This window comes from Gekko japonicus, unplaced genomic scaffold, assembly GCF_001447785.1.
Source record: "Gekko japonicus isolate JY-2015 unplaced genomic scaffold, Gekko_japonicus_V1.1 scaffold416, whole genome shotgun sequence".
Lineage (NCBI taxonomy): Eukaryota > Metazoa > Chordata > Lepidosauria > Squamata > Gekkonidae > Gekko > Gekko japonicus.
This window is the reverse complement of record NW_015172564.1, coordinates 1054639-1069205: the sequence shown is the minus strand read 5'-3', so window position 1 is coordinate 1069205 and position 14567 is coordinate 1054639. Positions and strand designations below refer to the sequence as shown.

At 52.1% G+C, this 14567-nt stretch overlaps 1 protein-coding gene across 1 annotated transcript in view; it reads left to right on the top strand.

Moving 5' to 3' along the window:
- SEZ6L (seizure related 6 homolog (mouse)-like) overlaps positions 1-14567 on the top strand; it is a 94726-nt gene that overhangs the window by 40371 nt on the left and 39788 nt on the right. Inside the window, exon 2 of the mRNA XM_015421276.1 lies at positions 12060-12851. Coding sequence (XP_015276762.1) covers positions 12060-12851 — 792 coding nt within the window. The remainder of the gene's footprint in view (positions 1-12059; positions 12852-14567) is intronic.

Below are 14567 nucleotides of genomic sequence, written 5' to 3'. Positions count from 1 at the left end.
TCTTCTTCAGGTACTCCGCGGCTGCAGGGCACCTGGAGAAGACCGGGCAGGGAACCCAGGCATTTAAATCCCCCCTCCCCGAGTGTCTCCACAGGTGGGGGGTGGGGCCTGGGCTCCTTCAGGTGGGGGGGTGGGGCCTGGGCTCCTTCCTGCCGGAGCACCGCTCCAGGGCACTCTGGCAGGAAATGACCCCTGATTATTATTATGCTTCCATAAACACAATCATTTTGGAGTGTCTGAGGAAGGGGCTTGCAATTTGCAGTCCATCTACTCCTTTTCCAGATGGTTTCCAAAGAGTGTGGCCATCCCTCCACCCGTGCAAACCTCCTTGGTTGTTATTTCTTGCATTGCTTCAGTGCTGCTTCAGTCATCCTGCAGCATGGTGGGTGACTGGTTTGATGAGTGGAAGGGCCCCCTCCAAGGTCCACAGTTGCCCCTTCCCGTTTTCAGGGCATGCCACGCTTGCTGACTGGCACAGCGGCAGAAGCAGGTTAGCTGGCCCGGCCAGGGCCAACTTGGATTGCAAAAAAACCTCGGGCACCTTAAGAACGGACCAGTCCACTTCCTCAGCTATGTTGAAACCAAGCTGGGAATGCTACGCAAGGGGGAAAATGACAAGAGGGAGAGGAGGAGGTCAGGCACAGGGTGAGTTCCATCATGCATCTTTCAAGTGTAGATCTGTGCTGGAAAAAGGAGGTAGAAAGGTTAGGTGTCAATCCAGTGATAGAACTTCAAAGTCTGAGTCCTCGGTATGTCTGACACAGAATTTGCAGTTATAAATAATGGATGATGAGAGAGGTCAGAGGCTTGAACAGATGAGCAAGGTGATAAATTTAAATGAAAATGAAAAGGTCCCAGTATAAAGTTAGAGTCCGGTAAAACTGTGGTAAGAGCTGCTGGTCAAAATTTCTACAAAGCTGCTGCTATGGAGCCATTAGAGCTTGTCATGAATAAGGCAGACCAAGACTCTCTTTAGACCAGGGTGAGAGACAAGAGTGTCATATTGGATGCGTTCTAATTCAGCACTTTTATGTTTTATATTCCCTTTGAAGTTATATTTTTATGGGGAGGACAGTGACTTTCAGGTCTGGAATAGTATGTCCAGGAAGATAAAAATGTCTCCCCACTGGCCTCTAGATATTGTGATTTCTCATGTCCGATTTGTGATCATTGATTTCACAGAGGGACCAGTGTTCCCTCTAAGCTGAGTGAGTGTGAGCTAGCTCACAATTTTTTAGCCTCCGGCTCACACATTTTTGCCTTAGCTCAGGAAGGATGGCTCCAGAGCAAACTAATTGATGCAGTAGCCAAATTGCTTGCTCACAACTTTAATGCCAGTAGCTCACAAAGTAGAATTTTTGCTCACCAGACTCCACAGTGTTAGGGACCCATCTGTTTGTCCCGTGTAGACAGTAGAAGTTTGCATAATGGCACAGGTGGCATCTTTGGACAATGAACAGGGACAGCAGGATTTAACCAGGATTTTACTGGCCCACCATCCAATTGACTAGATGCCATCTGGGCTGTCACGCACCCTCCTACTGTCCCTCTGTGAAAGAATCAATTAACGCAAATCAGACACATAAAGTGGGTATCCACGCCTGTAACAGGGTTTCGTTCCTGGGTTTGTGGCTCTGAGGGGCAGGCTGTGGTTGCTGGTGAGAAGCTGTTGTAAGCTCGGAGCCTCCTTTCCCTCTCTCTCTCTTTTTGGTGGTGGGGGGGCATTTCCCAGGCTGTTGCTGCCTCCCAGCCCACCCCCGCTCCTTTGTGGTGGAGGTATCAGGGGGGAGGCCCCTCTCCACCATCGGCATGCAGGGGTCTTTGGGAGGGGGTGGGGGGAAGTGGCCGCTGGGGGGACAGTCAGGGAAAATGGCCGCCCTGCGTGCGTAGCTTTCCTGTGGTCTTTCCCAAAACTTTGCAGCAAAGCAGGTTTGAGGAAGATGGGAGAAAAGACGAGGGAATCCTGGGAGGTGCAGGAATGGGCCACAAATGCTGCGGGGAAGTGGGCAGAACCACTCCTCAACAGCGCTGGCACCAGGGCAAAGGACCAATGTGGAAATGGCCTCCTGCTCTTTCAAGCCGACTTCTGCCTCCCGCCCCCCATCTCGCTTAGCACTGAGCTCGCAGAGCCTCCGTAGGTTCCTGGATTGCTAAATGCACGTTGCCAAGGGCTCGAGCAGGCCCTGTGCCTGGCAGCTGGTGAACTGCAAACAAAAAGGGGTCTTTCTGTTTTTGACTCTCAGTCTTTTCCACACTTCTCCGCACTTCAGCCTGTGAGCCTCGGCAGTACCTTCTGCCTGAGGGTAAAGGGTGAAGGCTCCTCCCCTTTAAAGGGGGGGGGGATATACATTATTTTAAAATCCTTTTATTTTGACACCCCTTTTCAAATCTACTGAGCCCTCTGAGTAAACCAGAAGAGCAGCATTTTAAATGCTCTCCTTGGTCACAGCGTGTAGATTGGACCAGCTCAGCCAGAACAGCTTGGATGAGTCACCTGTAGGAAGGCGATGCGAGGCCAGGGCCAGCCAGCCCACTCTGACTCTGCCCCCCAAGGCACTTGTGGGAAGTGCTGCACGGTGCAGGGACAATAAGCCCCCCTTCCCAGTGCCAGGCCCAGACGGCAGCTGCTCATGTCCTTGGTGGGTGTTAGGGCCCCTCCTCGCCACGCGTGGCTTTTCTCCCTCCCGCCTCTCTGCATCTCCACGTGGCGTCACCCTGCCACCATTTCTTCACCTCCAATGCAAGGATTGCCTGGCTGGGTCAGGATCACACCCAGCTCCCTCCCGTCCAACATCCAGATGCCTCTGGGAGCCCTGGGCCCAGGGAGGACCACACCCTGTCATTCGCCCCTCCCCAGACAAGTTGCTGAGATAGACTGCCTCTGTGCACGGAGGTTTCAGCTACCGAGTGAATTGGTTAGCCAGACCCTCCCCTGCCCGGCTAGGCTCCCTTGCTGGCTGTCCTGCTCCTTTCTCGACCCGGCTTCCGGGCAATAACCACGGAAGAAGTCCCTGTAAGGCGTTCCTTTCCCTCTGTCCCAAGTGAGTGGGTGCTGCGCAAGCCGCAGCCCCACACGCCTCCCTCCCTCCCGGCTTGGATTCCGGGTGGAGCTGAGCCCCTGCCTGCCTCTCCTTCTGGCCGGAACAAGATCTCCTTCCGCACGGAGGAGACAGAGGGGAGGTCTCCGGGAAATCAAAGCCGCTCCCGCAGAGCTCATGAGATGCGTTTCATTCCAGCGCTTGTTCAAGAGGGACTCAATCATCGCGGCGCGTCCCAGATGCCAGGACCTCACAAGGAATTCGTCAGCTTCCTTAGAAGCATCGTGGCACATTATTTTAAATAGCAACATCCGCTTTAAGACAGCAATCCGCACCGACAGTTCAGACAACCCTGATAGGCGTTTCCACCTCCGCTTTTCTGTTTCAGAAACGATTTTACTCCCCTTCTCATAAAAGCGTTTTCCCCCTCCCCCCCAGACAAATGTCTGCGATCCATTTCCTGACAAAATAAATGACTATCTCCTCCTACTGGCTATGGGAGGAATATACTTCAGGTCTCTCCTGTCAAGCGCCGCTAGCCTCAGGCACTCCGCACAGGAAAGGGAGGGAAGGAGGCAGCAGCGGAGATGGGTGGGTGGGTGGTTGGGTGGTTGGGATGCACAGCGTCTTAATGCCACATTAATGACTCTGAGGGTGCACACCCCAAATTCCCTCCAGTTTCCTGGCGAAGAGATCCAGAACTGTCTGGGTCTCATCCAAGGCTCCCTCTAAGCTATGGAGTCCTGTGAGCAAAAATTCTACTCTGTGAGCTACCAGCATGAAAGTTGTGAGCGAGCCATTTGGCTCCAGCATAAATTAGTTTGCTCTGGAGCCCTCCTTCCTGAGCAAAGACAAGAACGTGTGAGCTGGAGGCTAAAAAACTGTGAGCTAGCTCACACTAACTCAGTTTAGAGAGAAGGGAATACTGGATCACCTGTCGCTGCCACCTATTGCTCTGGCTCAGCCATTTTTTGAACGAGAAGCTGGTAACGGATGGAATCCACCTATTTCCCTTTAGTCTTCTTGCACTTGCAAGAAGTGGTTCAACTACAGGGAAATGAACTCCCTCCAGAGCTGGGACTTGTAGCCTGGCCCAAGAGACAAAAGAGAACCCCGATTCTTGCAACGTGCTCCTTACAGAGGACGCTTGCCGTCTGCTCCATTGCTCAGCTCCGGCCCCAGCCCTTTCCACCCGAATTCTTTCCATCTGTTCCTTAAGCACATGGTTACTTTTTGTGCTATGGCCCTTCTCACTTTGACTGGCTGCTTGGAATGCAGGCGCTCTCCCTCGCTCTCCCTCAAAAGGCGAGTTCAAGCGGTGGCAAGCAGATGTGGCTAAGGAAAAGGTTAAGAAGCCGTCGCCGTGGTCTTGCTGTGCAGAAGACGTGTGAGATTTTTTGGATAGAGGCTGGTTGGAAGCCGGAGGTGTCTAGGCAAGAGCCAGCTCCTGAAGAGCAGGGCCTGGGTGCCTCTGGCCACACTGGCTAAAATTCAGAGCTGACTGTTCCAAAGAAGAGGCACAGCGCAGCCTTCCCCCTCCACCTTTTGTGGGTTTCCCCCGAAGCAAAAGAAGTAGATGATTCTTGGTGTCAAGAGGGACCCCTGAGGACTCCAACACACCACCGACTGGGCCTTGCAGCTGTGGAACTCCCTCCTACCGGGATCTGCCCGACACCATGCTTGCTGAACATGAGAGGTGGAGAGAAATAACACCCCCTCCCTGGCCGAGTGCCCTGTTAGTTCCTCTACCCCCGTGCAGTTTGTCACTGGCCGCCAGGACCCGTGCTGCTCGTGCGATGCCCCCCCCCCTGCCTGCGGCTTCATTGGAGAGAGGTTTGATTGCGCTCTTTGATGCAGCACTCTGATTTTATTGGATGCCATTCATCTGTTTTATGATTCCTGTTGTATTTTTAACTGTTTCGATATTTTGATCGTCCGGAAGCTGTTTGGGGAATCAAGCTGAGAGAGGAAGTCGGCTATTTCCAATTAATCAAGCCGTAAAAGGAGGCCGGTGTTGGGCACGGAGACTGACTGCATCACACGCCAGTGAAATGTGGGTCATCATGGAAGCTCCCCCTCCCCTCCATGCCTCTCCAGCTACCAGTGCTTTGGAGCCCCCCCCCCACTTTCCTGGAGTGGATCTCTCTCTTGGGTTCAGTGGAGTACTTTCCCAGGGCCCCACTCAGCCACCTGAGAAGCCCATCAGAAACCACCCTCAAAGCTCCACCAAGGGCCTCATTCTGGCACGACTCATGGGATGAAGTCAACGCAGAGTAGGAGTCAGGGACCAGGCAAGGTTGCGGAGACCAGTGTCTCTCTTGTGGCACAGTCCCATCCCTGGACACAAAAAAGGGGGAGACACATTTTTTTGGTCTGAAAAAAAGAGAGGGTGAGAAGCAGGGGTCATTTCGTAGAAAAAGATGTGCAGGAGCTCATTAGCATAACTTATTTGCATATGCCACACCCCCTGACATCACCGGAAGTGTGTCAGAAGGCAACACCCACCGCTCAGGCTCCACTGGACTCTTTTGGATTGCTAGTTATTGGGGGGGGGGGAATGTGCAGATCTGTCCTCACAGAGGAGGGAGAGCTTGTACCTGAATAAAGCTTGGTCTTAAAGGTGCCACTGGACTGTTTTGGACCGGGGGGGGAGCGGTGGAAGCTCTGCAGCTTACCTGGCTGCTTCTTGCTCTGACTGAGGGCTGCTGGGAGCAGGGGGTGGGGCTTGTTGCATGTGCCTGCCCCCTGGGCTCTTTACTGCCGGAGCTCTGCTCCTGTGCGCTTCTGCAGGAAATGACCCCTGGTAAGACCTGTTGCCGTTCTTGTGTAGATCCTCTGCTCATCCCTGAACGCCCTGCAGATCCTCCAGCTCCTGGCCTTGCAGGGAATCTGCCGACTTCATCAACATTTGCCTGCTTCCTGGTGATCACCCCTGCTCTCGCCTGGTGTTTATGTCCAGTTTTGAGTCCTGTGTCCAGTTTTCGGCACCACATTTTAGGAAGGATGTTGACAAGCTCAAGCATGTCCAGAAGAGGGCAACCAGGATGGTGAGAGGGTTGGGATCCAGGTCTTACGAGGAAAGGCTGAAAGAGTTGGGTATGTTTAGCCTGGGGAAGAGAAGGCTTAGAGCAGAGGTCCATCAGTGGCTATTAGCCACAAGGTATAGATAGGGACTCTGGGGCGAGTGATGCTCTGTCATCTTGGTGCTTGGGGGGGGTCAACAGTGGGATGGCTTCTAATGTCCTGGCCCCACTGGTGGACCTCCTGATGGCACTGGTATTTCTGGCCAATCTGTTCTCTCTTGCTCCGGATTGCAAGACTAGATCTAATGGGTGGAAATTACAAGAAGAAGAAGAGAAGAGATTGGATTTATACCCCGCCCTTCACTACCCAAAGGTGTCTCAGAGAGGCTTACAAACTCCCTTCCCTTCCCCTCCCCTCCCCACAACAGACACCCTGTGAGGTAGGTGGGGCTGAGAGAGCTCTGACAGAAACGGCTCTTTTTCAAGAACAGTTCTTATCAGAGCTATGGCTTGCCCAAGGTCATCCAGCCAGGTGCAAGTGGAGGAGTGAGGAATCAAACCTGGTTCTCCCAGATTAGAGTCCGTGCACTTAACCACGACACGATACCGGCTAAATATCAGGAGAAACTTCCTAACGGTCAGAGTGGTTGAGCAGTGGGACAGACTACCTTGGAAGGTGGTGGAGGCTCCTTCGCTGGATGTTTTCAAGCGGAGGCTGGGCAACCATCTCTCGGGTATGTTGTAGGGCTACCTTTCAGCTGTGCTCCTGCAGAGTGCAGGGGGTTGGGCTAGATGACCCGCAAGGTCCCTTTCCAACTCTAACATTCTATGATTCTAAATTGGCTGCCATTTGACAGCAAAACAAAACAGTCACCCTTTAAATCTGAGAATACAAACAAGCTAGATGTGAAAACCAACAAATTTTAATTCTGGGTCTAAGTTTCCGTGTGTGTGCACAGTTCTTCAGATACACTGGTGTGAGTTCTGTTTCTTCAACAATAAACAGCAAACCAGACCGAAAAACTTCAGAGATATTATCTTTTATTGAAAAAATAAATAGTTATCTTTATTATGCAAGGCACTAAGAAGCACAGGCATGTGAAAATGAACCCTACAGTCAGGGGTCATTTGGGGGGGGATGTGGGGGGACGCCATCCCCCCGGTGAGGCGCGGGAGGGTGGGGCCTGGAGCTCCCTGCTGGTGCCCGCTGGAGGTCGCCGCGGGCTGTGGGGAGGACACACTTCCGGTAATGTCAGGGGGTGTGGCATATGCTAATGAGTTATGCTAATGAGTCCCCCTAGCTCTTTTTCTACGAAATGACCCCTGCCTACAGTTATTGTAAAAACAAGTGCTAAAATGGTCATGGTTGCTCACATTGCTTAATCATGTTATGGTGAGCAATATTTTTAAAGGCAAAGCAGGTTTCAGGTTCTTGTCTCACGGCTTTTAGGGATTATCAACAAGCCCAAATCACATGAGCCCAGAAATCTCCCCTGATCTCCTTCCAAGACTCCCATTCAGAGAAATCTGACCTGCTTAACATGGTAGTGCATTTTAATAGAAAAATATCAGTCTTATCTTTTTCTAAATCTCTTCTATCTTAATCAAGTGATTACTATCCAGAGAAGTGATTGGCTCTTAACTAAATATGAGATAATCAAGACAAGTGCAAATGAGCCAATCAGCAGGTGCCTATGAGTCACATCTGATAAAGCAAGATAAGAAGGCCACTTTTAACACTTAACCTCTATTAAAAAGCAATTAGTCCAACTTTTCTGTAACTTTTTCAATTCACTTAGATTCAGGTGGGTAGCCTGGTTGGTCTGAATCAGCACAACAAAGGTGGAATCCAGTGGCACCTTTAAGACCAACAAAGTTCTGGAGACTTTGTAAGAGATCATAACAAATTTATTCCTAGATCTTCCTTTGTACCAAACATAATGGATCCCTCTATCACAGTGTTCGAGCGACTGTTATTGAATTATACTGAAAGATTTGAAAGAGAAGGCAGTAAAACCAAGTATAACATCTCCATTAGAATATAAGGCAGTGGCAGAACTAGCTGAAGATCCATCTGTAATAATTAAACCTGCAGACAAAGGTGGAGCCACAGTTATATTAAATATTGAGGACTATTTACTAATGGTAGACAAGTTATTACAGGACACCACTCATTACATGCCTGATAGATTTTGACCGCTTAGGGCTCTTTAGCTTGGAGAAACGATGACTGAGGGGTGACATGATTGAGGTTTATAAGATTATGCATGGGAAAGAGCAGGTAGAGAAAGTGGTACTTTTCTCCCTTTCTCACAATACAAGAACTCGTGGGCACTCCATGAAATTGCTGAGCGGTCGGGTTAGAATGGATAAAAGGAAGTACTTCTTCACCCAAAGAGTGATTAACACTTGGAATTCACTGCCACAGGAAGTGGTGGCGGCTACAAGCATGGACGGCTTCAAAAGGGAATTAGATAAGCATATGGAGCAGAGGTCCACCAGTAACTATTAGCCACAAGGTATAGATAGGGGCTCTGGGGCAAGGGATGCTCTGTCATCTTGGTGCTTGGGGGGGTCAACAGTGGGAGGGCTCCTCGTGTCCTGGCCCCACTGGTGGACCTCCTGATGGCACTGGTATTTCTGGCCACTGTGTGACAGAGTGTTGGACTGGATGGGCCTTTGGCCTGATCCAACATTGGCGTCTCTTATGTTCTTATGTTCATGTGTGTTAAAGTCAGAGAACAGTGGTTTTCCTTCTGTGAGCCTTTTTTATTTTCCCCATTGTATTCACACCGAAGCCTGTCTTGTTTTTGATACGTTAACCCACCTGGTGGCTGGCCGCTCTAATGGGGCACTTACTGGCCCCTTGCCAGCTTCCACAAGGTCACCCAAGCCACCCCCCCTCCATGCAAACTGTGACTGGAGACAGGGCACAGTCCCCATTAGGATGTGCTTGGGTGGTGTAGAATGTGCAGGCAGGGCCTGAGGATGCTCTCTCACCCCACCCCACCCCCTGCCCTCCCATGCATTCATTATCCATGGGCAGGCCTGCTCTGCAGAGAAGGCAGAAGGTGTCCGGTGGCTCAGAAATACAAGGGGCAGGGGTCATTTCATAGAAAAAGAGGTGCAGGAGCTCATTGGCACAACTCATTAGCATAACTTATTTGCAAATGCCACACCCCCTGACGTCACCGGAGGTGTGTCAGAAGGCAACACCCACCGCTCAGGCTCCACTGGACTGTTTTGGATCGCTAGCTATTGGGCGGGGATGGACATGTGCAGATCTGTCCTCGCAGAGGAGGGAGAGCTTGTACCTGAATAAAGCTTGGTCTTAAAGGTGCCACTGGACTGTTTTGGATTGCTAGCTATGGGGGGGGGGGACATGCAGTTCTGCACTCATGGAGGAGGGACAGCTTGTACCTGAAGGCGGGCCGGGGGGGGGGGCTCTGCAACTTACCTGGCTGCTTCTTGTGGCCCGACTGAGGGCTGCTGGGAGCAGGGGGCGGGGCTTGTTGCATGTGCCTGCCCCCTGGACTCCTTACTGCCGGAGCTCCGCTCCTGTGCGCTCCTGCAGGAAATGACCCCTGACAAACACATTTATGTGCATCTTGTCACTAGTGTTCCCTCTAAGCTGAGTTGGTGTGAGCTAGCTCACAGTTTTTTAGCCTCCAGCTCACCCATTTTTGTCTTAACTCAGGAAGGACGGCTCCAGAGCATACTAATTTATGCAGTAGCCAAATCGCTCACTTACAACGCCAGTAGCTCACAAAGTAGAATTTTTGCTCACAAGACTCCACAACTTAGAGGGAGCATCGTCATCCATTTTAACCTGCACAAAAAAATGTGTGGGGGTAGTTGCTTTCTCCCTGCTCCTTCCGAAGCACACGGGAGGGTTCTGCATCAGACCCACTCAGCCGCCTTGGAAGGGCACTATCCTGGCTAAATGAGCGTGATGAGCTGCGTAGGCGGGCACATGCACTGAATGTGCCAATGACTCTCGAATCCATTGGGCACACTGAAAACCGTCGAGGCGGATGGTGAACAGCTCACCAAAACCCCGTCGGCACAGACCTTCTGAAGCTTTTGTTACCCTGAAAGAGAAGCGTGGAAAGTGAGGCATGCCAACGCAGGCACTTCCCTGATCAACCTGGAATTATCGCTGCTTCTTGCAAACGGTGGAGTTCTGCCATGGCTGCATTTCCACACTAAGGCAGGGTGGCTGATGGGAACTGTCCCCCCCCCCCCCGCCCTGCTGTGTTCTGTGTGGAGGTGACTTCTAAAGCTTCCCTCATCAAAAGGCTTTGCTGCCGCGCAAGCCCCCCCCCCTGTTCCAGGCTCCAGGAAGGGGGGGGGTTCAAAGGCATCTCGCTGCCACAGAATGATGTAAACAAACTTCAGGCCCCAGCAGAATTCCACCCCGGTAGGAGAAATAACCTGGAAGAGTCCCCCAATCTCAGATTTCATGCAGAAATTAGGAGCTGGCAGACATTAGCAGGAGGTCCCTTTTCACTCAGGCTTGGAAGAAGAGAAGTTGGAAACACAGGGACTAAAAGCACAGCCCAGACCCCAGCAGGCCTTCTTGGAAACCACCTTTCTCACTCAGCACTTATAATTTACACTCTGCTGAAGCAGACCGGCAGCGGAACTCCTGCCTTTCTGTGAGGTACTTCCTTTCTGCAAATGATTCCCTCGTGCTCGGTTTGGTTCTCACAACAGCCCTGTGAGGTATGTTATGCTGAGAGAGAAAGACGGGCCTGAGGCCACCAGTGTGCTTGGTGGCTCAGCAGTGGGATCTGAACCCAGGCTGCTCTGATCCTGCCCAGTAGCGCTCTCGCCCCTGACCGTCTCTACTCATTTGCCCAGGACAGAAGTTAGGCTGCTTGGCCAGTCAATCCCCAGGATCCTCTTTGGACCTCTCTTTGACAATCAAGCTGTGACCCAGGCGCGAATGCCAGACAGATTTAAAGGGAGCAATCAGACAACAACATTGGGGAAGCGCCCCGCAGCCGTCGGCAACCCGTTCTGCTCCTCCGCGGAAGCAGAGTTAAAAGACGCTGAGGGAAATCTGGTAGTAAACGGCTTGCAATGGGCCACAGATGAACTTTCCCCTGTCTGGTTGCTCCAGTGCGCTCTCATGCCATCGGGATGGTCTGATCAGGCCATCCCCACTCCGTGCCATTGTTTCCCCCCCCCCTCGCAGTATGTGCATCATTGCAAACCCGCTAGGGCGCCCTCAGTGTGGAGGTGCGATTCATCGATTCCTTGTTTAAGTGCAAGAGAAACAAAGGTAAAGGTGAAGGTTCCCTTGCTCAAAAGCCAGTCGAGTCCGACTCTAGGGTTGCGGTGCTCATCTCCGTTTCAAAGCCGAAGAGCCAGCGCTGTCCGAAGACATTCCGTGGTCATGTGGCTGCCATGACTAAACACCAAGGCGCATGGAACGCTGTTACCTTCCCACCAAAGTGGTACCTATTTATCTACTTGCAATTTCTTGCTTTCGAACTGCTAGGTTGGCAGGAGCTGGAACTAGAGATGGGAGCTCACTCCATCATGCGGCACCCGGGTCTCGAACTGCTGAACTACTGACCTGCCACAGCCTGCAGTTCAGCATCTTAACCACTTGAGCCACCACAGCTCCTTAAGAGAAACAAACAGCACCAAAAAAAGACTCACCCACAGTTGTGTCTGATCACACACTGACAGGCTGCGCCCGCAGCTTCAAAGGGAGGTGTGATCTTGCCACTGCGGGTCAAATTCCTCCGGAGGAAATAGCCTCGCCTCTCCCCCCCACCTTTGTTTGGCCCGTGTGACCGAACTTCTGCTTCCCTGTCCTCCAGCAAGGAGGCTGCTTTCAGCCACCCATCAGCCCCCCCCCCCGGGGTTTCCTCTTGAGAGGAGAGCAGACAGACCAAAGGAAAGCAAACCTGCCATGAAGGAGTCTGGCCAGTTTTTGACCACCAGCACCTTAATGCAACACCTCTTCTCCTTCTTTGCGTTACAGGCATGAATGCTGGGGAAAGGACGGAGTCTTCTGAAATGCACCCACTCCCGTCTGGGGAACTTGTGGTGAACAACACGCTTCTCAGAGGGAATGTCGGGTCCAGACCCCCCACCACAGGAAGCCTGGTCCAGGCCAGAGAAGACGCGGCTGGCCATCGGACTGAGAAGGCAACCTCGTCCCGGAGGGACGCTGCCGTCTTCCCGGAGGCGACATCTTCATCACGGCTCCCTTCCGACGTGAGACAAGCCATGCCCTCTTCTCAGCAGAAGACCCCCTCCGCCAAGCAAGGAAACGCCGCCAGGAAGCACCCCAGACTCCGGACAGGCACTGCCAGGGCTCCTCACGCAGCCGCCCATCCCAGCGTGCCGAACTCCAGGCTGTTCGTCTCCGTGGAGAGTCTGGACACGCCAGAAGACATCCTCATCGCAGCTCATGAAGAGAAGCCCACAGTGCCTGAACTGACGTTCTGGGGGGGCGGCAGGAGGAAGGGAGGCCGCGGGGTGACCAGCCACGCCCCACTCCAGATTTCCCCGTTCACGGCCAGCCCCGTGAGCTCCCAGACTGTGCCCCAGGGCCCGGGGACTGCAGAGCCAGCCCTGGTGGACGCCGGGGCCCATCATCAAGAGGAGGAAGGCAGCAGTCTGGTGCACGCCCATGCCAAAAACACCAAAGAGGAAGAGGGGGAGGCGGCAGCGGCAGAGCCAGCCAAGGAAGCGCCCTTTGAGGAGGGCCAAGAAACGACCACCTCCACCATCATCACCACCACGGTGATTTCCACGGAGCATTCCCCAGGTAAGGGGTTTCTAACCCACCTTTTTGTCAATGCCAGTTTGCTCATGGAGACAGACTACACAAATACTGCAAGAAGTGCATGCAATTAACAAAAATTGTAAGAATCAGTTGACTCTTGTTGATGAACTTCAAGCTGTTTTAATCTTTCTGTTTTTCAACAGATGAACTTCCCCGGAGTTTTACCGCTCGTTTCGACACATTCTTTCTCAACGTAATGGGAGCTCTTGAAGTTACGTGGAATTGGAGAGAGTCCGATGTCAGATATTGTAAGGATGCAAAATTGAACCGTTACGTTGAGAAAGAATGTGTCGAAACGAGTGGTAAAACTCCGGGGAAGTTTGTCTGTTGAAAAACAGAAAGATTAAAACAGCATGAAGTTCATCAACAAGAGTCAACTGATTCTTACAATTTTTGTTAATTGCATGCACTTCTTGCAGTATTTGTGTAGTCTGTATCTTAGTTATACTGCTGCCCCCCCCCCACCTTCTTTGTCAGTTTGCACATGGAGGTCAGCAACGGGCATCCAATCCAAGGGCCCTGTGAGACTCCCCCCCCTTGCCAACCCCTCATGCCTTCGACTGCTGCCACGCTTGAGGTGGGTACTGGTCACCCACCTGCCCTCCCCCAGGGCCCATTCTGAGTCCCCGTAGACAGATGGGAAGTGATCGTGGGATCCTAGAGTTGGAAGGGGCCTCCGGGGTCATCTAGTCCAACCCCCTGCACAAGGCAGGAAATTCACAAATGCCTCCCCCTCCACACACCCCCAGTGACCGCTGCTTCATGCCCAGAAGGTGACAAAAAACCCCCAAACAACCCTCCAGGATCCCCAGAGAAACTGGCCTGGAGAAAAATTGCTCCCTGACCCCAAAGTGGTGATCGGCATTTTCCTGGGCGTGTAAGAAGGGGCCACGAGAACTAAGCACCAAGGAAACCCTTCCTGCCCTCCATTCTCATGATCTGCCCAAGTTCACAGAATCCGCATTGCTGTCAGATGGCCACCTAGCCTCTGTCTGAAAACCTCCCAAGAAGGAGAGCTCACCACCTCCCAAGGAAGCCTGTTCCACTGAGGAACTGCTCTGTCAGGAAGCTCTTCCTCATGTTTAGCCAGAAACTCTTTTGAGTTAATTTCAATTCCTTCAGTAGAGCTCAGCCTGGATTTAATTGCCTTTTCTCTGTTCATGGGCTGGGTTTTTTTTCCAGTTTTGTGCATGGGGATGGGGGGGGGGTTGGGGGTGCCAGTATTAGTATTTCTAACACAGGTTTGACTGTTTCACAATGATTACATTTGCCTATTTTTGAAAGCTGCTTTGGTAAGTTTCAGGAGAAGCAGGGAATAAATATTTAGCTCAACAAATAGACAGTAGGGAGTGGACAAATGACAGAGCAGACAAGAAGGATGAAGAAGAATCTCCTTAATTGGGGAGGGGGCCTGAAGTGCCCTGCAAGGCAATTGCTCTGCACCCTCCCAGCCCATTGGCTTACAGCCCTTCTAGGCTAATGCCGGGTGGTCCCTTGATTTGTTGGAAGGCCCCTGGCCATTGACTGAGCTTCTCTGATGTCATGGAATGTTTATAGACATTCCAAGGGAATAAAATGTGAGTAGACTCTGTGAGGGGACGTAAAGCATGGGCAGAAAAAGATGAGCCTGGGTCTAGGGACTTGCCATGTGCCTCTGGCAGAGAGGGAGTTTCCCCATCCCAACTGGGGGAGGGAAAG